Source organism: Micromys minutus (assembly GCF_963924665.1).
Source record: "Micromys minutus genome assembly, chromosome: 8".
Lineage (NCBI taxonomy): Eukaryota > Metazoa > Chordata > Mammalia > Rodentia > Muridae > Micromys > Micromys minutus.
In genome coordinates, this window is record NC_137977.1 from 44,344,262 (window position 1) to 44,370,553 (window position 26,292).

The window sequence follows — 26,292 nt, forward strand, 5'->3', positions numbered from 1 at the left end:
TCTAGTATTCAACTGGCCATTTACATAGCCTATGTGTTGAGCTCCAAGCCAATGAGAGACTATCTCAAAAATTGGGAAGGCAGAACTCATGGAAGAACATTCAAGACTGACTTCTAACCTCCACACAAGCTCATACACATGTACTTTCACATACACACACACACACACACTCATACACAGTCATATGCAAAAATGTACACATACACATGAACACGAATATGTATTCACATATTCACACACACTCATACACAAATAATACATGCACACATGCACACAAGCATGCACACACACACACACACACACACAAACATGCACACAACAGAATACAACTTTGGGCTGCTGGGATTTTAAGTCAATGCTATGCAGTAGATTTTTTTCAGCAAAATAGTTAACTAGAGGAATTAAGCTTAGGTCACATTAACCATTCATCTTAACATATCTCAAAACACAAATGACGTGAATTTTAAAGACTTTATACTTCTGTTTTATTAGTTGCAAGAACAGCCTAGGTCTCAGTGAATAGTGTGCACTTAAAATTTTTACCATGAAATACTGTATTTTAAGCAGCATTTTCAACTGCACTAGTGAACAACATACTCACATCAGTTGGATTTTTAAATTTCAGAATCTGAAAATTCTGACCAGCTGTTCCTAGTGGAGATTCATATAATCCTAGAGCAAGTGTACCGACGTGGAGAGATGAGTGGTCTAGATAGAGGAGCCAGGCAGACCTGAAGTTCAGATATAGTTAACTGCTTAGTAGCTGATGAAATCTGTCCTGAATGTCACTTTACTAAGCTATAAGATGGTGATGATGCCAATGATTTCACCACTCAGTTCTGAGGATTATATTGCTGGCTTTTATGACGTAGGCACGTGCCTCATAGGTAGTAGCTAGATGCTTAGTGATTGAAACTAATTTATGCTGTGCTCATCAAACATCCTACACCCAAAAGTGCAGTTTATTTGAAATGGTATTTTAGAAGAATTACACTTCTAAGTTATGTACAGATTTTAAGGTGTGTGTGTGTGTTTGTATTGTGTAAGAGTGCACTCTCAAGTGTGCATGTGTGTGAATGTATGCATGTATGTGCCTGTGGAGACCATAAGACAACTTGTAGGGCTTATCTTCAGTTGCCATTCATGTTCCTTTTGAGTGTCTCTCACTGGCTGGACCTCATCAAATAGACTAACCTAGCCAGCCAGGAAACACCAGGGTTCTGCCTGTGTCTCTGTCTTCCCAGGGCTAAGACTAGATACGTGAACTAAGACACCGAACTTGTAAGTTAGGATACTAGGTACCAAACTCAGGCTATGTGCTTACTTTACCAAATGAGATGTCTGTAGCTCCCGAAGTTATATACAACTATAGACAATTTTCATGGGTTGGGTCAGATAATGTCCTTGGTGGTAGATATAAATTCTACTTGGCTTAGCTTTCTGACCATCTTCAGGGGGAAGCCAAAGGAAAGGTATCAAATAAACATCATCAAACTTTATTCAGTAACTATGGCACCATTTCTGAAGGCTGGTTCCTGTAAGGTATTCCCAGTGACCCTGAGAGCCTCCTTTGATGTTAGGCACAGAAATGAAGTAATTCAGTTGAGAAACTCACTTTAGTAGGTTGCAGAACCAGGATTCAAATCCCAGCTTCTGGTGTGGGGTTTTGATTTAGTCATAATCCAGCTGTGTGTGGACTGCCAGTTACATCGCATACAGTTATAAAATATATGTATGGCCAGGCTCTGTGAAAACATTACAGAATGGCAACATCAAGATACCAGGCTTTTAATATATGGTAATTAGAAAAATGTGTAGGATATTATTCCAACAGAGCCTGAAGACTCACATGTACTTGGAAAGGTGTCTCTATGTTACAGTCTAGGGTCTGGATCAGGTTTGTGTTCTCTGCTAGCCAATGAATGAGAAGAAAGGAAACATCTCAGGCAGGACAGGTGACAGCCAACAGAAGCTGCTGTTAAAAAGGGTTCATTCCGGAAGAGGAAACACTACTCTTACATTAAGGAAGGCTCAGCATCTGCCAGGAGTCCACAGTGTCCTTGTTACTGAAATGTGTGTGTATGTGTGTGTGTGTGTGTGTGTGTTTGCTTTCTCAGTACACTGCCCTGTAAATCACTACAAACAGGTAACTTCAAAAATTCTCATGTTACCCGGGTCTCCTCTACTTCAAAGATAAGAGTACTTAGTGTGTGAGTTTATTTTTAAAAGGCTTGAGATTTCTCTTCATAGGAAGTAACTACTTCCTTCATTCACAGTAGAGGAGCTAAAGGTTACTTCCCTGCCCTGTTTTTATGAGTAATTATCCCTGGGCTGTATGGAGGAAATGCTCAGGTTAGCAACTGAGCTGTTGCTAACCTGCAATTACCCTTTGGCCATAAAGGCAATTCTTAAAGAACAACAGGAGGAGAGGGGAAAAGTTCCTTTAACTTTTGTAGAAAATGGTTTGTATAGAGGAACAAAAACTAGGGAATCCTTTATTCTGTATTACCTACCTTGTGTTTCATAATAACCTCTCACAGGATACCTGTACTTTTTTTTTTCAGGACGTTGCTAAATTTTCTTGCATTTATTAGAATGTCTGTTACCACATTTTTTTTTTCTCATCTTGGATTTAGCAGGGTCAAGAAAGTTACCTTCCTACAAAAGAAATTAATTTTATTAATTTAAGTGTATAGTGTAATTTTAAAAAGAGAAAAACCTAGACAGAGAACTGAATGAAACAGGATGACTCAGTCCCATCCCTTTTCAGGGGCAGGGGTTGGGGGAAGTGACTTAACACATCATGTGGAGACTACTAAACCAAAAATCATTATAATGAATAGGAAGGTGGGTGGGGGGATGAGGTGGGGGTGGGAGTGAGGAGAATGGGGGGTGAGGTGGGCATGGCAGGTGGGGGTGACTGGGGGAGTTGGAGTGGGGGTGGGGAGAGTGGGGGTTAGACGGGGGTGGGGAGTGGGATAACTATTGAAGTTCAGTACTCCTGGATTAAAGCAAGCGCACTAGCTGGGGCAGCCTATCTCCTTCTAGACTTTCAGTTGCCCTCAGATTCCTTCCATTTCTAAGAAAGAAAACAGCACTCACCGCTGGAGTGTTCTATGATTTATAATAAACTATTCGTGAAAGTATGCATAAATAGCTAATAGATTATACATAAGCAGCATATATATGCATGAAAAGCACACACTTCCTAAGAGTTCTGTGATTTATAATAAACAGTGTTTATAAAAGGAGTCGGCCACTATTTATGCCAGGGTCAGTTTCTGGGCCTCACATAAAACACTGTTATCAGAATATCTGCATAGAACTTTAGGACATGGCTTACTTCAGAATTATTTTCTTAAAAACCAGAGCCTAACCACACCTCTATAACAAGGCTCTTGGGCTGCTCTATACAGGACAGTGAAAAGGTCTATAGTTTCACGCTGACTTCTTTATGAACATTGTTTTGCCCTCTAAAGAGAGCACATCACCTGTTTAGAGTTGATTTTCATGTTGGGTTTATTGATGTAATGTTTTTGGTGCTGGAAATCAAACCATGGACCTTACCATATATGTGTGTGTGTGTGTGTGTGTGTGTGTGTGTGTGTGTGTGTGTGTATTTTACCTTTGCATTTTTATTTTCTAAAAGATTTTATTTATATAAAATACCAATACAATAATTGTTTGTATTAATTTTATATATGTATACATAATCAATTGACACCCTTTTCTCACATCTGACTGTATATATCTGTTAAAGGTAGAACAGGAGAACATCAAAAGGTTTCACAACATTCAAAGCACAGTTCTCATGGCAAGTTGGAGGGACATGTGGGATTTTTGTTATTGACGTTACAGGCTCAGAAATGTGACTAAGAGGTGTAATAATGACGTAAGAAGAAGAAATCCCTTTGTGTTCAGGGTCCTGAAGGCTCACAACCAGGTGTGTCACTTACTCATGCTTTCACTTGGGGTTCTCCCTGATGCTGTGCCTTGAACGTGGGAGACAATTGTGCATGCTTCTTGAAAGAACCTGCTGCAAAAACAATCGAACAAACAAACAAAACCAACTAGCCAAACAAACCAAATGCATTGACCCTTCTGCACTGGACATTATTAAAATCACAGGAGACCTAGCTAAAGGATGTTCTCATATACTTCACTATCGAGTTCTGCATCCAGTGTAGTTTCCTAAGCTTCTTTAACAGATCCCAGCTCCTTTAACTAGAAATCTATGCAGAGCATATGGTGTGTCTGGCAGATGCAGTGAGCAGCAGGCATAGGCATTGATCACTTTGTTAAGGCATCTTCAGTACATCAGGCATCAGTGGCTTGTACAATATATTTAAACAAGGTTATTCTAGAGGCTGCTTGAACGGGTAGGGCTGCTCTTCCAGAGGACTCAAGTTTGATTTCCAGCACATGTATGGACTTGGCACTCAGCCTTGTCTGTAACCCCAGCTCCAGTGGATCTGAAAAGAAGATACTCTTTTGGCCTCCGCAGTCACCAAAGGTGTACATAGTGCAAAGGCATACATGCAGGAAAAGCAGCCATGAAATAAACGTAATTAAACAGCATTATTTTAAGTCATATCAGTGTTCTCAACTTCCTTTCAAAGTCAAGAAAGCTTCTTTCATGTTAAAGTTGATAGGGATTAATAACTAACTTTTTACTTAAAGGTGGGGGTTGGTAAACCCCAAGTGTATGTGGTTGCCCTCAGAGGCCAGAAAGAGGGTTTCAGACATCTTGGAGCTGCAGATGCCAAATGGGTACTGAGTTCTGAATTCTGGTCCTCTTGACCATACCCATAGGAAATCTGTTAACACAGATCCACCCTCCAGTCCCTCTTTCTCTTCACAGGAGGATGCTTCAAACTTTCATTACAATGCCTATTATCATTTTAACCACCATTGAAAGAATTGTACTTGAGAATTCTGCCTCAGCTGAGTCAGCTGAGTTTTTAAGGATGTGAAATCATGTTGCCTCTGAATTTTGCTCACTTCCTTTATTCTTGAAAACATGACTACTCTTTGTAAACCCTCACTATTCCCTAGACTCTAGTCTCAACCAAGATTTAGTTCCCAACCATACTGAAACTCCGTACTTACATCCTAGCTCATTAAGAAGTCACAAATGTTTTGTTGTTGGCTTCTAATTCCAGATGGTCTGATTTGGAATTATGATGACTACAATAAGTAGCTGAAAGAGTCAATAAGTTCAAAATGCCAGAAAAATATAATTTAAACAAAATCTAGAACGATTGTCTTAATAAGCTAGTTGCTTTGTGCAGTCTTTCTGTTTCTGTCTTGTCTCTCCTTCCATCCATCCTTGTGAGTTTTCTCTCCTTGTCAAAAGCAGTCTGCACACAGCAGCGTACGGCATAACTGTGTGCACTAACCAGGACTGAGAATTCTCCTTGGATTCTTATCTCTTGCTTTATTAGAATTCATGATAGAAATAAAGATTAACAAGACACTTTAAGACCTAACCCCCAGCTCCCTGGTGACATGACGCCCTGTAATTTATCTATTTGTTTTGAGTTTCTTACAGATTCAATTTATGAGTTATTTAGTGCCATTTGACTCATTAAGTTTTATTAATTAATTTCATTGAAAAAAATTTTTATAGAATATATTTTGTTCATGTTTTTCTCCCTACCTTGGATTCTCCTGATCTCCCTAACTTTATGTTCCTCATTTTCTCTTTCTCAGAGAACAACAACAAAGAAAACCACAACACACACACACACACACACACACACACACACACACACACACACACACACACACGAGCGGTTGCCAAACACAAAAACGAAAATCAAAACAAACAAGCAAAAGACAAAAGAGGGAAGGAGAGAGAAAAGGCAAAAGGAAAAATTTAAATATCCACAAAATACTATTGAGGTATTTTCTGATGGCCAATCACGCCTGGTTGTGAGGCTCACCATGAAGTGTGGTTGTCACACAACATGAGACTTCATTGGGAAAAAAAGGTCTTCTCTTTGCCTGCAAACATCAACTGGAGGTAGCTTGCTAGTTAGACCTAAGACCCTGCAGCTACTTCCTTGCCTCAGTTCTAGAACCCCTTCTTAGCCGAACCTGTACTAGGTCATGAGAATGCTGTCACTCTATCTGTACGTTCATATGTGCGTCAGTCCTGTTGTGCCTGGAAGACACATTTTGCCTGGAGTCACCCATCACCTCTGGCTTTTATAATCCTTCTACCTCCTCCTCCATATAGATCCCTGGGAGTTGAGGGGAAGGTTGTGAGGAAGACATTTCAGTTAGGATTGAGGGCTCCAAGGTGTTTCACTCTGAACTTTGTGCTGTTGTGGGTCTCTGAGTTAACTCCCACCTACTGTAAGATGCTTCTCTAATGTGGGCTGAGCAAGACACTCATCTAGAAGCACAGAAGAATGTTGTTAAAAGAGTCATTTCATTCTTTTAGCAGAATAATAGTATTAGGTTTTCCCCTATGTCCAAGACCTATCTAGCTTCAGATTTCTGGCTACTTTAGCAATGACAGGTTCTATCTTATGGAGAAGGCCTTAAATTCAATTTAAAAGTGGTTGTTATTCCAATAACAGTTGTACCAGAAATGCACCAGTATATCTTGTAGCCCAGTCACTGTTGTAGGTCATAAGTTTTATAGCTGGATGTTACTGGTGTACCTTTCTCTTTTAGTGGTATTCAGAGTATCTTCCAGTACCACAAATGCTGGTTACTAGGGGTGCAGCTTCTAATTAGGCAGTAGCTTGATGTTTGTGTGTTTTTGACATAAGTATCAATAAGGTTTGACCATCCAATTGTGGATGTCAAACAACAACGTATCAATAGCCTGTGATATTTGGGGATTTGCTCCTATGTACAATGACTCAAATGGGCTTAACAATTCCTGCCACTAGAGGTTTCATCTTGTGCATAAGCTATTAGATGGGGCTTTGGCAACACTTCTCTCTCTCTCTCTCTCTCTCTCTCTCTCTCTCTGTGTGTGTGTGTGTGTGTGTGTGTGTGTGTGTGTGTGTGTGTGTGTGATTCATATATTTCTATCTATATAGATTTCATACTATATATATGAATATATATGTTATATAGATTTCACATTCATATGTACCTATACATATGGAAGCTTCTACAGCAGTAGATTTTCAAAGGGATTTTAGTTTTATTTGCTCCTCCCCATATTCATTTACCCTTCACTCCCATATTCTTTTTTAGTTTTCCTATTCTAATTTCTTCTTGTCTCTTCATAACACTAATTTTATTTTTCCTTCCATGGGAGATTCTCTCCTCTCCTCTGGTTCCTGACTAGCTACCTAACCTCTGTGATTATTTGGTTTAAAATCACACATTTTGAAAGCTTAAAAACTATACATAAAACTTAAAAAATATACACATAAAAGAGAAAAGATAGAATATTTGTTATTTGGGCTCTGGGTTACCTCATTCAGGATAATTTTCCCCCTAGTTTCATCCATTTAAAGATGAATTTTATAATTTTATTTTTTGTGAATAATTTTTTACTGTGTAAATACACCACATTCTTATTAACTATTCATCAGCTGATGGACATCTAGGCCCTTTCCAAGTTTGGGCTGTTAGCAGTAGGCCAGTAATGAACATGGTTGAGCAAGTGTCTCTGTAGTAAGGATATAGAGTTCTTTGGGTATATGCTCAAGGGCGGTATAGCTGGGTCTTGAGGTAAGTCTATCCCCAGCTCCTTAAGAAACTGTGACATGAATTTCCACAGTGGTTACACAAGTTGTCACTACCACTAGCAGTGACTGTTTCCAGCATTTTCACCCGTATGAGCTGCCGCTTGTTTTCTTGATCTTGGCCATTCTGACTAGGATAAGAGTTTTAATCTGCATTTTCCTGATGGCTGAGGATGTTGACTGTTTCCCAAAGGGTTTCTCAGCCATTCATGTTTCGTGTTTTCAGAACTCTCATCTCAGATCTACACTACATTTTAAAATTGTCTTATCTATTTTTGTGATGTTCAAGATGATTTGCTTAAAGTTCTTTATATATTCTAAATACTAACCTTATTGTATGTATAATCGATAAAAAAAAAAAAAAAAAAAAAAAAAAAAAAAAAAAAAAAAAAAAAAAAAAAAACTTTTCCCTTTCTGAAGTCTGCTACTTTGATGGAATGATACTGTTCTTTGCCTGAGCTGGATGAGGTTGTGGTGCTGGTGTTCTGCACTGTCAGTATCCTGATTACAAAATTTCTTCTTGTACCAGCGAGTTCAACCCTATTTTTCACTTTCTCTTTTATCAGGTTCAGGGTATCTGGGTCTATGTGGGAAGTCTTGATTCATTTAGAGTTGATTAGAGTGATAGACATCATTAGAGTGATAGACATGAGTCGGTTTTAGAATTTCTACATGCAGTCCTTCAGTCTGAACAGAATCATTTGTGGAAGATTCTGTCTTTCCCCCACTGTATTTTCATCTTCTTTGAAAAAAAATCGGAAGCCCATAGATTTGGACTTATGCCTGGGTCTTCAGTTCTATTTAGTTGATCAATGTGTCTGTTTCTATGCCAGTGTCATTCTGGTTTTGTTACTACAGCTCTGTAGTACAGCTTGAAATCTAGGCTGGTGATTTCTCCAGGCCTTCCTATATTATTCAGCATTGTTTTAGCTCTTCTGGGTCTTTTGTGTTTCCACATGATGTTGAAGATTGTTTTCTCAATATCCATGAAGAAGTATGTTGCAATTATGTTTTTCTTATGCAAGTTTTTTAATCACTTGATTTATTGCAGGCTAGTACTTTTTTATTTTTATTGAGGCTATTGTGAAAATTACTGTTTCTATGATTTCTTTCTCACTCTGTTATTTGTAATAGAAAGTCTACTGGTTTTGAAGCATTAATTTTGTGTCCTGGTTATTTTTATAAAATTGTTTATCAGTTGTTTGAGGGGTTTCTCGGTATAGATAACTGTTCTAGTATTTATTGGGTGGGTGATCCACTCTTTGGTTGCTGTTCCCCATTCTGGATCCTAGGCATGTGTGGTAAGTGAGGGGTCCCTGGTCAAGAATAAATTTGTTGGTTGGTGAGTGGCATAAAAAATGGAAATGGGCTAGGAGAGAAGGATGAAGTTTGTTGGAATAAGAAGGTTTGTTGGAAAGAACTAAGGAGGTCCTGGGTCAGCACTGATGGGCAAGGTCTCCAGAAAGTGGAGGGAGGCAGGAGAAAAGACTCCTCTGGGCAGGTTACAATAAGACTAAGAGAAAATATGGAGAATCAGAAGTGGAATTTTACTCATTTTTGCTCTAGCTTCTTTATGATTAAAATAAATTATAGAAATCTAACCAGTAGTATTTCCAGACAGGTTACCGTGTGATAAAACTGACCAGAGACTGGCAGCTGTCACCAGATAATTATCCGTGCTCTACATTCTCATTCATGAAAATGGGTCACATAGAACTATGGATTCAGATTCCAAACAAGATGTAGTCTGTGATATGTTTCAAGTTTAATTTTAAGAATCAAATAACATAGTTGTTTTTTTATTTACAGACCAAAAAAGTCATATATTCTAGAGCATCTGACCAGGGTCTATGGTATATCTAATTAGGAGCTAGATCACAGGGCATTGGGAACCTCCTGATGTGGGTGCTAGAAACTGAATGCAGGAACAGTACATACACTTCCCCTCTGAGCCCAGTCTCTATAGCCCAAGTCATTGGTTTATTTATGATGCATGTATAATCTTAAAAGCATTCAATTGCAGTTTAATTACCTGTTGCCCTGGGAATCAAAGATACTGTGATACAGTATCCTTAACTGGGAGTTTAAAATAAGAAAAATGTATTCAGCCCAAATTTAGAGGCTAACAGTCCAAAGCAAAGGAGTTTTCAGGGTCATATTCACAAAAAAAATAAAGAAAGAATATTTCCTCACCTCATCTAGCTCTGGTTGCATCCACTGCAAAAGGCCATAGGTATCACCACATAGCACCACCAAAGACATTGTGGTAGACATTAAATTAAAATAAATACAGCAATAAGGAGCCTCCTACACCTCAGAAAAGAATACCATATCATAGAAATATTGAAAAAAACAATTAAAAATGTAAAACGTCTACTCTTAGAGATCCATGTTAAACTATGATAGAAATACAACAAAAATATTAAAAAATAGTTCTCTCTTTTTTCTCTGGAAAAAAATGGTTTTTAGGAATGAAAAATTTTGTTTCTTTTGTGTACCGTTGGGTCCTGGCTACCTTAATATCGAATGAAATGGTTCCTCATGAGGTGCTCTCTGCCACCTCATCTTTCCTCTCTAGAGGATGACTCTTCATCTTTAACAGCTAAATGAAAGACTTAAAGAACTTAGTTCCTTCTCACTCCAGCCATTGCTTTTTGTAGAAAAAAAAAAGTTATAAGAAAAGAGTTTCTTAAAAACAGTATACTGGTTCCTTTCCAGTCCCCTAACACTCAGACCCTTGGACTCACTGCTCTTCAAAGCTTTCCAGATGTGGAGACGTGAGCTCTCAGGGTCATTTGTTCTTCTGTCCCTTTGACTCTGGTTCTGTCTTTGGCTTTAAACCTTAGGCTGCCGCTGGAGTTTCCGGTCATCACTACACTCCCAGCTATCACATTGTTTCCTGCATGGAGGACCTTGCTCCTTTTTTGGAAGCTAGCCTTTCTCACTCCACCTCCCCCCCCCCACCCAACCCCCTGCTTTAGGGATTTGCAACTTTACTTATCAGTGGTGCCCAGAAGCAGCCTCTTTCTAAATTCACTTAACCTTTGGCTTGAAACTGGCCTTAAAACCACAATGATCTTATGACTTCCAGAGAAGCCAAGGGATTTACCCAAATGGGTTTTTATTAAGTTGAGCAATTAAGCACCCAGATGTACTCCCTGAACAATTAACTACCAAGTTGTATTTAAAAGGAAATGTCTAGGGCAGTATCCTAAATTTAGATTTGAGGAGATTCTGGAATGTAGGATTCATCGAACTGGGTGAGAGTTAGACCACTACCACAATTTGGAGACAAATTTGAAGCAAGTTTAATTAAATACTAGCCAGAATGTTGGACTCTGGACAGATCAATTTCTGGGTTTCCAGAAAATGGCAAAGAGTAATGTTTTATTTAGACTTAAAAAGCAAAACCGTAGGGCCACTGTATTTCTCATCTGATTGTACCAGGGGCAACCATGTATCCTGACCTATTTCTTCCTGCTTACATCCAATCAAGACTAAGCACGTACCCAGATGTGTTTTCTACCCTCTTACCCCGCACCTACACGTAGTGAAGTATATCTGGCTTGCTTGGGTCAGACTAGTTTAGGGAACAAGAGCATGGGCTTGTTATCTCCCTCAAACAGTAGTCTCCAGTATTTCAGGAAGTAACTGTCTTTGGGCAAGTGGAGCTTAGCTTACAGGTTAACTCTGACCCTTACAGTAGTTTTATTTTAAAACTGGAAAATTTATAATTTTAGTAATAAGTCTCTTAGACTGTTTAAGGCAGCTGTAAAATACAGTAGGAAGGAAGAAAGCAAGGCTTGTTCTGACTTGAGGGAGGCAATGTTTTCTCATGATAAAAGGCACTTGTGCAGATAGTCAAAATATCTACAGAAGATAGAATCTGGCTCCTTGTGAGGACAGAAACTACTACCACACCATAGTCCCTCTCTTGCAAATCCGATTGGCCTGGCCAAAGGAACCTGGGAAGTATAATCTTTTAGCAGAAAAACCTATCAAAATGGCCAATATTTATGTGAATTTTCTTTGTGTAGTTCAATCAGATAGTGACCAAATTTTTTTTGTGGTTACTCCTATTGGGATAGAGCCACTAGGCCTGAGGTAGTGGCTCATTCTTATAATCACTGGGTTTTGCAAACTGGGATAGGAGATTGCAAAAATCAAGGACAGACTAGACAGGGGACATGTCACAAACCAAGACAAAATTTCTCAAACCAAATATAAAACAAAATAGCCTTGATGTCACTCAGTCATACAGAGGAGATACTTTGCTTCTACTTTATTCTGTCCTAAACACAGGAAGGGAACCCAACATGAAACATTTGAGATTCTAGTTTGTTGACCTATTTCTAATCTTTTGCTTCTCAGATTTGATTGGAAGCATGGAAGAAATCCTTCCCAGCCTTCCAAAACATGTCAGGGTTTGGGGGATGAAGGATTCTGTTCCAGAAGGTATAGTTTCACTGGAAGAAAAGCTGAGTCTTGCCTCTGATGAGCCATTACCACCAAGCCATCATGTCACCTCAAACCTCCAGTCAACTTGCCTCTACATTTTCACCTCTGGAACAACAGGTATGCTCCCCCCATCTCGTTTTTGTGTTGTGTTGCATGTATGGATGTTTGTGCTAGTGCATACATGTAGAGGCCAGAATAGGATGTTATGTGACCTCCATTGTTCTCTGCCCTGTTGCCTTTAAGTAGGTCTATCATTAGACCATTCTGGCTAGATTTACTGGCTAGCTAGCTTTTGGGTCCACCTGGTAGGTGTGTACATCTGTGTGTGTCCAATGTTCATGTTACAGGCACTCCCTGGACAGGATGCACATACAAATAATTAAAAGCAATAAAATCTTAGATCTAATGTGTTCGATCTCAAGCTCAGGAGAGATGACTAACTGAGGAGCCTATTGAATGCACCAAAATAGACATGCCTGCCAGGTTCTCCCAACATCTCTGAGTACCTACTACAGAGTCATCTGTGAAGTGACTCTGGCAGAACTGAATGTGACAAACATAACTTCGGTAGACCTTGCCCTTTCTCTATCTTCCCTCCCCCACTGAAAACTACTAGATTACATTCCTAAAGCTAGCTACCAAGATCTATTCCATTATTTAGCCACTCCTCCTGAGGCTGACTACCAAGGTCGGCTATCAAAGTATTGAAGTCCAGCAATCAAAAGTCCCTTTTGGCTACCTTATTAACCTGTCCAATCTAAATTAAACACTTCACTCTAACTCAGGGTTCCCCCTTTTGTTTTTATAAACTGCCATTCACTTATGGACCACCCCTGTCTCCTCCCTATCTTGAGGCAGTCCTTTGTCCCTCCCTGGGAAAATATTCCTTCTCACTTCTCACCTTTATTTCTTTCTCCTTCTCCTCAATCTCCTTTCTTTTTCTCTTATTTCCTGCCCTCTCATTCTCTGGGGCAAATAAATCCCCTTTGTGCTGAGAACTTGGTCTTGGGAGTCTTATGCTGGATTCTTTCAATCCTCAACAGCACACCCTGCCCCTTACCCTAAACTCTCCAGCAAAGAAACTGAGTTAGGCCTCTCCCCCAAGCTTCTCTTCCCTGTATAACACAAACACTTGGACTATGCCACTCTCTAGTCTTCCGCTTCTCCTCTCTCTCTCATCTCATCCTATCTTGCCTCCACCCCAATCTAGTCCTGGCAATTCCAGATGCCTCTGGTTATGCTTTCCCTGATTTGTACAATAAACCCCTACATACCTAAAAGCACCATATCTTTCTTTTTATGATTTTATTCATGATATAGTGTATGCCTTTGATGCTAAAACTTGGGAGATGAAGGCAGGCTGCACTCTGTTATCTCAAGGCTAGCCTAGTCTACACAAGAGTTCTAGGCCAAACAGGAAAACAGAATGAAATGCTGTCACAATAACAACATATTTTTCAGCCATATATAACAAATTAACATCTGACAAAACGTGTGCAAGAAGGCCTGAAGTTCTCTTGTCCAGGCACTTTCAAATGCAGATGGAGAAGTTCATTGCTTTGACTTTATAAGGCCAGTTGTTTCCATTTTGGCAAATCCCCATTCTTGTTGGCCTTAATCTCATCTGAGACTTCCTTAGTGTGTAAAATCAAAGGACACTAAAATTTCTGAAAACTTTGACCCAGCCCCAGAACTCTGCCAGTTAAGTCTTGAAGGCCCTCTCTTATCATTGTCTGGAAGCCAAGGTGGTTAACCACAAGAGATTGTCCACTGGAGGGAGGTTTGCTTGTGTGTGGAAGATGAGGCACAGCAAAGGAGGAAAGCAAGAGATAAGAAAAAGAATGAGTTACACATGGGTCTCAGAGAGGTGAGGGCTGCCAACAGGCCAAGGGGCAGCAAGAAAACGTAGCTCAAGTGTTATATGAGACACTTAGGGCAATGGGGCTCTATCCCTTAGATTATGAAGATCAAATATGAACTAGATTATACTCATAAAGAATGGAATTTATGTGTCTCTGGTGTTGATTGTTAGGTTTCTCCTGGTCAATACCTACAGATTGCAAGGGTTTGGCTCAGTGAGATGAGGGACACGTTGGTTACTATAGCACACTGTCTCATAATGATAGAAAGTTCTCCGAAGCTGAAAGGAACATCTGGGTTCCCAACAACATGAATTCTGAGAGAATATTTATAGTGAACTAATTTGTGATACCCCCTCTTCATCAACAAGGACACATAGCTGTAAACATCCTGATCAGGAGTACATAGAAGGGAATACTTTTACAAATTCTTATATATCCCAAAACATCTTTTATTCTATCCTTGCAGATGGAAGACTGTTTGTATAACTGTAAGTTGGAATTTATATGTATTCAAGGTTTTGATTTTGGATTTCTTGCATGATTGAACTAGGCAGCAGGTTTCAACAGCATCACATCATACACGTGGTCTCACGTGGTAGGTTTATTAAGAGGAAGAGGTACAGAGGCTGCTTCTGGTGAGAAGAAAGGGAAGATGGGAGAGGGAAATTAGGCCTTTTATCAGTTTATGGCACATGTATAAGAGAATATGCAAGAGGAGCAGCAGTGTGTTATTTCTGGGCAGCTAGTGATGATGTGTGTTGTTTTCTCTGGGTCCCTGGGAGCTGGCTGTGAAGATGCCTGATTTCTCACATTGTCCCAGAGTCTTTTCTGGTTGTCCCTGGAGGCACCTGATTGCTAACACTGTGTACATGTTGATAAGTCTTTTATCTTTGTGTTCTGTGTCCTTGAATCTCCAAGAGTTCATAGCATCCTGATGATAATATGCAGGAGTGGTTTTGTATTGCCATTTTCTGAGAAGCTAATAACTATTTTTACTATAGAAATTAATGTCTTTCAACTCTATTTTTTTAATTTAAAAATACATTCATTTCTCCTCTTTGTTTCTGTTCCTCCTCTCCTCTCCTTCTCCTATTCTTCCAGGTGCTTTGTTCATTCCTCCATCTTTGAAGCATTTCCATATCTACAGATTGAGCCTCTTGGACTAAGTCATAAATTTCCTATTTTTTTCTATATTCCTTCTCTCTTTTTATTTGTTTTTTGAGAGATTTATTTCCCCATTCTGTGTTTTTTGAATATTCTGTGAGAAACCTACTCTTCCTTGTACTCTTGATAATTTATTATGCCATATCTTTCAAATGTCTTTATCTTGCCTGGTTTGCCCATGACTTTATGTTTTAGTTTATATTGCATTGTTTTATGCTATTGAATTTCCTTAAATATTAGGTTTTTTTTTATTGCCAGTTCATACCAGTTCATACTTAAAAATTTAGGTAATAAAGCCCAAAACTAAGTCTTGAGTAGAAGCCCAGCATGCCCCAGTAGGATTTACTTACTAATTGTTATCCTTGCCTAGGCTTTGGTGTGTGTGTGTGTGTGTGTGTGTGTGTGTGTGTGTGTGTGTGTGTGTGTGTGTTGAGGAGGGTACCCCTAGCTACTTGTTTTTACTTGTGAGCCATCCAAAAAATAATCTCCAACAATAACCAAAATGAATATCAAGTGTTAAAGGGGAAATGAGAAGTTAGGAATGTTTGAACACTTCCTCTTATCTCCCTGTTTTAGCCTCTATTTTTCTTGACATTTCCAGAACTTTTTGTTTGTTTGTTTATTTCCAGGGGAGGGGGGAAAGCCTTAGCTCTCTACAGGGTTGTTGGGACAGCCCATGACTAGAATTGTTTCACAAACAGAACTTCCCACACAGTAGCTTATGGATGCTTATTCCTCTATTGCCTACTCTTTAAGGGGGCTAACTTCCTAATTCATGATCCTTTCTGGGGTTCTACAGAGACAAAATTTCTATTGGCCTCCCCTTATGTTTGGCTTTGTTGAGTAGGTCCTGTGTCTGAGCACAGTCTCATCTCTCTATTGGAACTCTGGGGCTGTTATCTTCTGTCTGTCTCCTTTCTGCTTTGGGTCTCCAGAAGTGTTCAGACTTATCCTTTCATTACAAGTTGCATTTGAAGAAGCTGGATCGGGATTCTCTACAAAGGCCATCTCAGCATAAATAGGGCAACTATATATTCAAATATTTCTGTAACTCTTGGGAAGAAACCAAGTCTTAGCTTGGTTTCTGTGTCTGAAGCCAATTGTCATCACCACAGAAAGAGTTCCCCTTTTACACCTTTTTACACTTATCCTAATTTCCCACTTTCTTCTCAGACCAATGATCTTTTCAACTCAAACAACACTTAAGGAGCTCCGGTGTCAGGTGTTATAAAGGTTTACAAGTGTCAAGAATGTGAACGCCCACATAAGGTCACCTTTCTCAAGAAAATGTTCACTAGGAAAGATGCAAAGAAGGGCTTTTGGACTGTATTGGTTTTAAAAATACCACTGATGTATTTTCTAAAGTTCCTATTCTCCTTAACATATTAAGCTCTTTGGCTTTTTGTTTTCCTTCCTTTCTTCCCTCCCTCCCTTCTTCCCTCCCTCCCTTTCTCTCTCTCTCTCACTCACTCACTTTTTTTCTTTCTTTCTTCCTTTCTTCCTTTCTTTATTTCTTTGTTTCCTTCAAGTCAGGGCTTCTCTGTGTAGCCCTGGCTGTCCTAAAACTCACTATGTAGACCAGGTTGGCCTCAAGCTCAGAGATTCTCCTGCCTCTGCGTCTTGAGTGCTGGGGATGGGGTGGGGCATGTGTTCTCAAGCACAGTGTGTTAACATTTTACTAAGATCCCTAATCTCTATTTGGCTTATTCTTCTTCTCGTCTTCTTCATTCAAACCTAAACCCCATCAACTTTTGACCATTTTCTAAGAAGTTCCTAGCCCTTGCCTTTTTTATAAAACAAATTTTACCATGTACTTTCTGTTGTTTTGGGTAAGTTTATAAGTGTAATGCACATGGAAAAATAACTAAACTATTGACGGGTCAAGAAATTCACTAGAGTGGTTTGAAAGGTGGCAGGAGCATTGGATGTAGTGTTGCTACTTTTGGACTGGCTTCAACCTGAAGTTCATTTAATTTAATTTCTGGTTTGCCTTGAGTTTCAGGACACAGGATGGAGTGGAAGATGTGGTTACTAAGGCATAGAGCTTCTCTGAAACAGAAAACGCATGACTATTTGCTCTCCTGGATGAGGAATAAAACCTATTCTTTACAACCATTGCTAGAGCTAGTCTCACTTGGTCTATTTACATGTAGTTTTGAGGAGGAAATTTGGAGACATTTTCAGTATAGGATGTAAAAGACCAAGCTAATGGGAGTAGATACAAAGATATCTTTTGAAAAAGAACATGCTTTTAAGATAGCGGCAAATATTATCTCAACTTCATAAATAAGGTCAAGTATGATCCCATTAATGAAGGAGAGCATAAAGTCTGTCAGGAATTTCAGAGCTGGTACAGAACAAGGCAGACTTGAAAGTTCCTGGAGGGCATTTGAGGTCTCCATGTACTGAGACTGTCCTTTGACGCTTTCTGTGGTTTCTTAGGCTTGGCTTCCCTGCCTGACTCCAGAAATACTCGCTCCCTGGCCTTGTCCCCTTAACATTACATGAGGCCAAAGAGTTTATTAATGATATAACTTGTTAGTTTTTGTGACTCTGGAGATTGGATTCAGGGCAGCATGTTCATGAATGCTAACAAAGGGAGCTTTCCCACTGAGCCACATTTCGAGCCACATTTCAAGCCACAATGTGGTAGAAGTTAGATAGATTCAAAATGGAAGCCTGTGCAGGAAATCATTTGAGAAACAAAAACACTTTAAATGCCAAGAAGAGTAGGATACAGTCAAATCCAATGAATTACTTAAAGTGATGATATTTATCAACAGAAAGACAAGTTCTGAGTCATGATAGCACATACAGCTTGAAACACATAAAAGTGCTAATGTTCAAACACATTGCAGTATCATATGTGTTAACCTTTCAGATTTTTAGATGGATGAATTTCTCACACTCACATATTCAAACACAGTGACAACAAATTCAAAATTTTCTGGTCTCAGAGCAATCTCTGAGACCACAATAAAGAAAATACCACTCTGTAGATGCCAGTACTTAAAGCACTATGAAAATGCAAACATTTTGGATATTATGTTAAACTATACATTTTCATGAGAAACATTATATGTGGAAGAAGGCTAGAGAGAGGAGAAAACTCCATTTGGCTCATGAAATGTATGGAAGGGTTCTAACATATTTCATGAACCATGAATTTTTAAAGGATCATATGACAATACATGTTCAAACATGACAAAATGAATGGTCCATACTGAGAGTCCTACTTGGAGAAATTGGTCTCTGGAAAACTTCTGCTTTATAACATTCAGATCTTATCATGACCCCTCTCATTTGAGGGCACATGCTTTCAGACGTTAGCCTATTTCTTTCATTATTTTAGCAGATTCTACAAATTTCTGAAATATTCTATAGAATGTGCTATTCTAGATTCTAGAATAATTTGGTGTATTTTTAGCTCAATCTTTTGTGTAGTTTGTATCAGGATAACCTTTCTTTCATAGATTTATATATAATCTTTCTTTCATATTTATTTACATAAAATAACAGCTCCACTTAAAAGAATGAGAAATAGTTTATTCTGAACACAATAAGAGAGACCACTTTCCTACATAACAGATCCAAGGAATTTTTTTTCAATATACTTCAGATATTATTTTAAATCATTCTTAGTTATAGTTTGAGGGAGGCTAGAAGGCTGCTAAACTTAACAATGTTTTCTAAAGGGTTTACCCAATGATCATGAGAAAATAAGCTCATATACAAAGGAAAACACAAATAGCTATTTTCTAAAGCATATAAGCTAGCCAAGATAATTTTTTCTTCCATGCCTACCTTCCATCGTTCCATAATTATGATAATTTACTTTGCTGAGGTCAATTTGCGTGATCTTTAACCTGGATGACAATCCCTCAGAGAATGTATAGGCTAATGACTCTTTTTTTCCTTCTTTCCCAGGTCTACCCAAAGCAGCTGTGATTAGCCAGTTGCAAGTGTTGAAGGGATCTGTTGGGCTATGGGCATTTGGCTGCACAGCAGATGACATCATTTATATAACCCTCCCTTTGTACCATAGCTCAGGGGCTCTCCTTGGAATTGGTGGATGTGTTGAGTTGGGTAAGTGTTTTTTGATAAGTCATCATAGTGTTTAATCAGTGATTATGTTCATTATAACTTGTAAGTATTCATAAAATTTGAAGGGACTGTATACATATTGCACAATTACAATGTACTATTTGTGGAAAGAACACATTTTCAGAATGTACTATATTCTTAAACTGCAAAAAAAAAAAAAAAAAAAAAAAAAAAAAATGTCCTGGGCATTTGACCTTGTGGTATAAACTCTTTTTCCTTGTGGTTGCCTTGGGAACTAGTCCCTTGATTCCCAGACAGTCAGTCACAGTGAGTACATGTGTCAGCTACACAACAGCTTAGAGCAATCTCTGAAACCACAAAGATTACCTTAACAGCATTCTTCTGAGCAAAACAAGTCAAAGTGTACACAAGAGTCTATATATGAACATTGGGAAAATAGACTCCACCTTTTTCAAGAAAAACAAGCTGTATTACACAGATGAGTTGTAAATCGAGTTTCTTTTCTCCCCAGTCTGTCCCAGAAGCCGTGTGATAAAGTTTATGATTCAATAGATTCCATTTGCAGACACACAAGATGATGTTTCATTTGCTAGCTCCAAAATAATAGATCTAGCATTAATGACTGCTAGTGTATGCCTGACTTAAAATTACAAATCAGATTGTAATTGGCATTCACACAAAATAAGTATCAATTGTTCAAAGTATATATAAGAATGTATAGAGATATACATTGCTGGCAAAATTGGGTTGTTCAAGTAAGTGTAGGGCCATGGTCACTTCTCCACAGACACAGCAAAATGATTATCCATTCCTTTACAGATAAATCACTTTGTGAGAGTTAAGGAAACTGGATGACAGACCAGAGCATCTGAATTTAGTATAACAGAAAGAAAGAGGGAGGGAGGAAGGGAGAGAGGGAGAGATGGATGGGGAGGGGATAGAGAGAGGGGGGAAAGAAGGAGGGAGGAAGACAGAGAGAAAAAGAGGGAGGGAGAAAGAGATATATCCATTATGAAAGAAAGGCATTTGATCTAGGTCTGATATTGGAGCCTAGTGCCAGAACTGTGTGGTGAAATCCACTGCAGTTCCAAGAACCCCACTGCCACACCATACCTGTTATGGACAAGAGCTCTGAAATGCCTTTGTCTGGTTTACTAACTGCCCCTAGAATTCCTTTTTGAACAATCAGGGACAGAGCTGGGAGACAGACTTTATCCACTGGGAAGCAGGGCATAAAAACAAGTGTGGATAGCCATTTTAGAACTTGGAAGCAGTAAAACATGGGGTAGTCATAAGACCAAGTGATTCTACTCATGGATACATGTGCAAGAAAACTGAAAACATGAAGTCACACTTGGCTGTGGGTGTGCCTATTATTGGTGATGGCCAAGAGAAGAAGCATCCCAAAGGCACACTACTGATGTGTTAACAAAGAAGATACTCATAGCCATGGATGTATCCAGTCATGAAGAGGATGAAGTATTGATACATGCTACAAGATAAACACACCCAAACCACATTTTGTAGTAAATGAAAAGACCAGACACAAGAAGTCACACTAGTCCAGAGCAGGAAAGTTTAGATGTGGATGTTCATTAATGATCACCAAGGGTAAGGGAGTTGGGTAGAGGGGGTTGTGAATTGGAATGACTGCTAAGGTCATGACGGTCCTTTTGGGGCAATAAAAGCAAATATCCTAGAATTAGATGACGATGACGATGGCACTTTTGTGACTCTGTTAAAAAAGTTAAAATACTTTAAATTGTGAATTACATTCTAATTAAAAATGGACACCATTTTAAAGTATTATTAAAACTAAATTCCATACCCATTTTTGTGTATGGGACTTTAGCACGGCTTATTAAATGTTGACTTCAGGGTAAAATGAAGCTGCTTTAGTCTTCACAGTTAACTGCATGTTTTGTGCAAGGATAGAGAGAGATGAAAGATGGATGACTTCCCAGTGTCCATGACATGTGCTTCCAGTGATGTAGGCATATGCCTGTGCATTCAAATCTGTAGCCGTAAGCATGTAATGACTGACTTTGATTTCCATTCCACAAATCGCAACAAGTACATTTGCCATCAATGTCAAGGAATGACACCAAGACATGGATCTTAAAGGGTCATGTTTCCAAGTGAGTTTACCAGTGACAGGGGATGGGGCATGCAAGCCCGGGAAGTGAGCAGATCTGTTAGGACATCCCTATCAGTTGGGTGTCATGGTAACTTCATACCTGCTTTCGATCCCTTCTCACAGGTGCCACGTGTGTGCTAAAGAAGAAGTTCTCTGCAAGCCAGTTTTGGGATGATTGCAGGAGGTACCATGTGACTGTCTTTCAGTACATTGGAGAACTTTGTCGTTATCTGTGTAAACAACCTCAGGTGAGAGTGTCGCCTGGGATGCTAGGGTCTTCGGACCGAGTTTGCTTTCTCTGCTTTCACTGCACAGTCCTCTAGAAAAGAACTTATCAAACACAACACGGGTGCTTATAGTAGACAAGACAAAAGAAATATAAAAGTCCACGGAAATAAGAGGAGGGGCCACACAAAGAAGTGCGAATAATACGCTTTGTCCTGTACCAGGACCAAGCTGACCCACAATCTAAAGCACATCAGGCTCAGGCTGGAATCATTCCAGTTTGGGTAATTAGATGCATAGATTTACAGAAAAATAATTCCAAGCTGAAAGTAGATAATGCTTAAAAATTCCTAGTTTTCTTTTGAATACATGGTTACACTGGGTATGTTTGGGTATATTACTGTTCCTTTCTTTTAATGTTGAAAGGAAACTTTATTCTGTACTCTTCCTTTGCTCCCTACCCCCACCCCACACCGAGCACTCAAGCTGACATTCTTTTGACAGAGCCTGGGGTCTTTGGGTTTTATTTGATTTTTCTGCCCTTGGCTTTGTTCTGGCCTCATTTATCTTCAGAAATGCTTAAAAAAAAAAAAAAAAATGTAAAACAAACCAACTTTCTGACTTTCTAAATGCTCTTGAAAACTGAGGTGTGTGTGTGTCTGTGTGTGTGTGTGTGTGTGTGTGTGTGTGTGTGCTTCTTTAATCAGATCAATATGAAGAGCTATAGAGCATGCTACCCTTTTCGAGAAGGGGTGGCAGAGCCATGGCTGTGAGCTACATCTCCTGGCCCGAGTTCCCTTTCTCAGCATGTTTGCCAAGTACTGGGTGGATGGTGGACTGGGACAGCTCTTCTCTTTTTCCTGGTGAAAATATTAACACTGCTGTTTCCACTCATTATGTAAAGTCCAGATGAAACTAGACTTGGAGCCCTAAATAAAAATTTAATAAATATGTGGGATTGCACAGGACAAACGGACACAGGAAAGAGTGACTATGGAGAGCCTCGTCTTCATAAGGCTTTTGTTCATGAGCTCGGAGTTCATCGTTAGGAGACTTGCTGTCCACTGGTCTCCTTTTGTCAGAAGCCAACTGTATTTTAATTCTTATCAGCGAAGCTGTATCTATTTAAAGACCATGTGGTTTCATTAACCTTTCTTATCATACATATGCACACATACACACACACACACACACACACACACACACACAAACACTCGGTTTTGCTCCCACACTACCTAACTTGCTGTTTGTATGTCTCAGTACATTACTGCAGTGTTTGCAAGAAGAGCCCACTGTTGGAACACATGGTTTTTCTTAAAGAGGCATAGATGTGTGCTGGGGACATGCATGCATGTTATTGATGGGCTTCAGGACCAAGAGATCTTACTTAGAAGCAGAGTGAAAGGGTCAAAATCCCTACCATCTGCTGCTTATGCTTGTAGATGATGCTTGTGTTCTGCAGTAAGGAGCTCTGCACACTGGGCTGTAGGAAAAAAAAAAAAAAGGTTTTGTTTTCTGAGTGTCTTGCTTCTGTCTCTGTATGTAGCAACAAACATTCTCAGTTCCTCAAAACTTCAAGTTATGCAGAACTCTCTGCATTTCAAGAGAAACTCCGTAGGCGTCTAAAGAGGGTCTTCAGCCCAGTGGTATCAGGGTTTCTGAGTTGGAGGGGCATCTGCGTTCTGGAAGAAGGAGACTGTTTCTGGGAAGGAATTGCTGACCTGGTAGGAGGTAACTGCCCTCCAGTCCTGCTGCACCAGATAGCAGTTTAACAAAGAGGGTTTTGTCTTTTCTGTTTTCGTTGTTTTAAGCAGAAAGAATCAAATTTGTTTAAACACAACATCTACTAAACCTGCCAGATACTATGTCTTCTTACGAAATGTTGTTTTAAGTGAAAATCCTTAGCTTTACTCTGTTAAAGTGGTGGTCAGCTCACATACCATCATAGACAGTAATTTAGTAACAGAGCATTAAAATATTTACCACTGATCTCCTCCAGAAATTTATCTTCATGGAATAGATAACACATGTCATTACGATTATGTTTGTGGTCATTGTGGTTTACGTTTCGCACGGGGGCTCACATTGTAGTCCACATTGGCCTTGGACTATTAAGTAATAGCTTCAGAGTCTTAGCAACCCTCCTGTCTCAGATCCACCCTCTGAGATGTATCCATTCCTGGGATGGCAGGTGTGAAGATCAGTTTAGTAGTATTAATGATGGGGAAGATTTGAAAATAATGTGGTAATCAGAAAATAAATAAGAAATAAATTATGGCATAATTATCTGGTAGTTGTATAATCGTGGGAATGACAGATGACATCTGTCATAGTTGGGGTTAATGGATAATACGGTAGCATCTGGAATCACCCGAGACAGTCACACCTGTGAGGGATTGTCATAACAAGGCCAGAAGTGGGGTCCTGTGAGGAGAATATTGAGTGCTTATGAGAAAATTCTGAGAAAACAAGAAAAGAGTCTTGTGACCTCAGTTTCTTTAAATACATAGAATTGTTCTTGGTTTGGGTTTTTTTGTTCCTTCCAGGCGTAGCAGGCAGGAGTGGGTTTACTTCAGGTTATTCATTACAACTAACTACTGTTATCTGTTTATATGCCCCCATGTGGCTTGTCCTTGTGATTACAAACAAGAATTCATGAGAATTTACTCAGGTGACCTTTTTGAATCCTCTGAGTATGAATTTCCTGTTGCTCAGAATAGAGTTGTCTATTGCATTAGAGTTTAGTCTGCCTCATTTCTAGGTGCGACTCTCTCAGGTCTAGCTGCCCATTGGAGCAGTAAAAAAAAAAAAAAAAAAAAAAAAAGAAAGAAAAAGGATTATTTAGCTTCTGGACATCCATTAGAATAACTGATGTAGAAAGACCTGTCTAACTGTTGCCTGGACTATCCCTGGGTGGAGATTCTGAACCATACAAGATGGAGTAAGCTGAGAATTGATGTATAGTCCCCATACATTCTGATTTGAGGTGCTGTGTGGCCAGGTGCTTCAAGCTCCTACTGCCTTGGGTTGCTGTCATACTGACTGTAACCTTGAATGTGAGCCAAAATAAACTCTTTTTTCCTTAGGTTTCTTTCAACAGGGTATTTAATCAGAGCAACAGGAAAAGTGATTAAAACAAGCTAACAGTTTAGAACAATATTTAGAACACAGCAACAAAGCAGGATATATAACTACATGACAGTGTAATTTTATCAGTGCACATATGCACATCTGTAAAACAATATATTATGGCAAGATTTAGGTTTTCTTTCCCTTTTTCTTGTTAACAGATCTCCTGTAGCATCTGTAATTTTCTTTCTTTTTTTTTTTCTGCAACATTACACATCAGGTCAGTTGATTTTTCTTTATACTAAGGACAGTCATCTGCTTTCTTCTTTCCTTCCTTTCTTTTTTCCTTTTGCTTGCTTTCTTTTTAAATTTATTTTAATGGATACGGGGATACAGGTAGCTTGCTTGTATGTGCAAATCTGTGTCGCTTACATACCTGATGCTCATGGGGGCCAGAAGAGGGTGTCAGGTTTCTTGAAGCTGGATCACCAACAGCTATCAGCTACCACACGGTACTAGTTATCAAACCCAGGTCCCCTACAAAAGCAGCTGACGCTCTTCACTGCTGAATCATCCCTCCATCCTCTGATTTTCCTTTTAAAGGAAACACAAGCAGAATAAAGAAGGCTTGAGCATCAGAGGAACAAAGTTGATATTTTGGACCAAGAGGTTCTGCCGATTCTTTTGATTCATTTGGCTTTCTGTATGGGCTGGAGTGTTGAGATGATCATCTCTCTCACTTAAAGATACAAGTTCAAGTCTGTGGAATCTGATTTATAGACGTTTTTTATTGGCTTCCATACCGTGCCAACACATTTCCCAATGATTCTTGACAAAACCCATCTCTAACTTGAAAAGCATCCAAGGGTGATGCCAGATAAAAGATTGCTGTCTGCCCAAGCAAAACAAGCCAGGCCTGCAGTATAACCATCCTATTCAGAAAAAAAAAATGATTGTGCAAAGTCCAAGAATTAGTTCCATTCCAGATAAGCAGTATCTACAGGCTCTGGAGGCATAACCAGGATAGTTGCTCTGGGCTGTGTAAAAAGGAGCTACTGTCACCAAGTGAGCTTCTTTCTCCCTCTGCAGAAGTCACCTGAAGCTCCTTTGATCAATGAATCAACTGCTCAGTGAGCTCATTTCAAAGGATTCTGTGATCTTTGGTCTCATGATATTTATTCCCATTGTTTTAAAAATCAAAGTTGTCATTTTACACAGAGTTAAAAGATTGAAAGAGGAGCTGGACAGATGGCTCAGTTCCCAAGAGTGGTGCTATAATCACACAGGACCAGAGTTCAGGTCCCAGCACACAGGTCAAGAGGCTCAAACCACTGATACCCCCAGCTCCAAGGGATATACCCACATACACAGAACCAATTTTAAAAGAAGATGAAAGAGATTTGAAGAGGTGTCTCTGTAGGTAACATTGCTGAGGCTGGAAACAATGGGGCCTGAGATCAAATTCTTAACACCCTCCTACAAAGCTCAGTAGAGACTTCACTTGCCTATAACCACAGCATTTGAGACAAAGACATGGGGATGCTGGAACTTCACTCATCAGCCAGCTTAGCCAAATGTTGAGCTTTTGGTCCAGGGA

The 26,292-nt window shown here is 39.3% G+C and overlaps 1 protein-coding gene across 1 annotated transcript in view; it reads left to right on the top strand.

Moving 5' to 3' along the window:
* Positions 1-26,292, top strand: part of SLC27A6 (solute carrier family 27 member 6) — a gene marked incomplete at its 5' end in the record, with an annotated part of 51,112 nt that overhangs the window by 2,521 nt on the left and 22,299 nt on the right. The window contains 3 exons of the mRNA XM_080920047.1: positions 12,087-12,290; positions 19,127-19,285; positions 21,525-21,649. Of these exons, the coding sequence (XP_080776173.1) occupies positions 12,087-12,290; positions 19,127-19,285; positions 21,525-21,649 (488 nt within the window). The remainder of the gene's footprint in view (positions 1-12,086; positions 12,291-19,126; positions 19,286-21,524; positions 21,650-26,292) is intronic.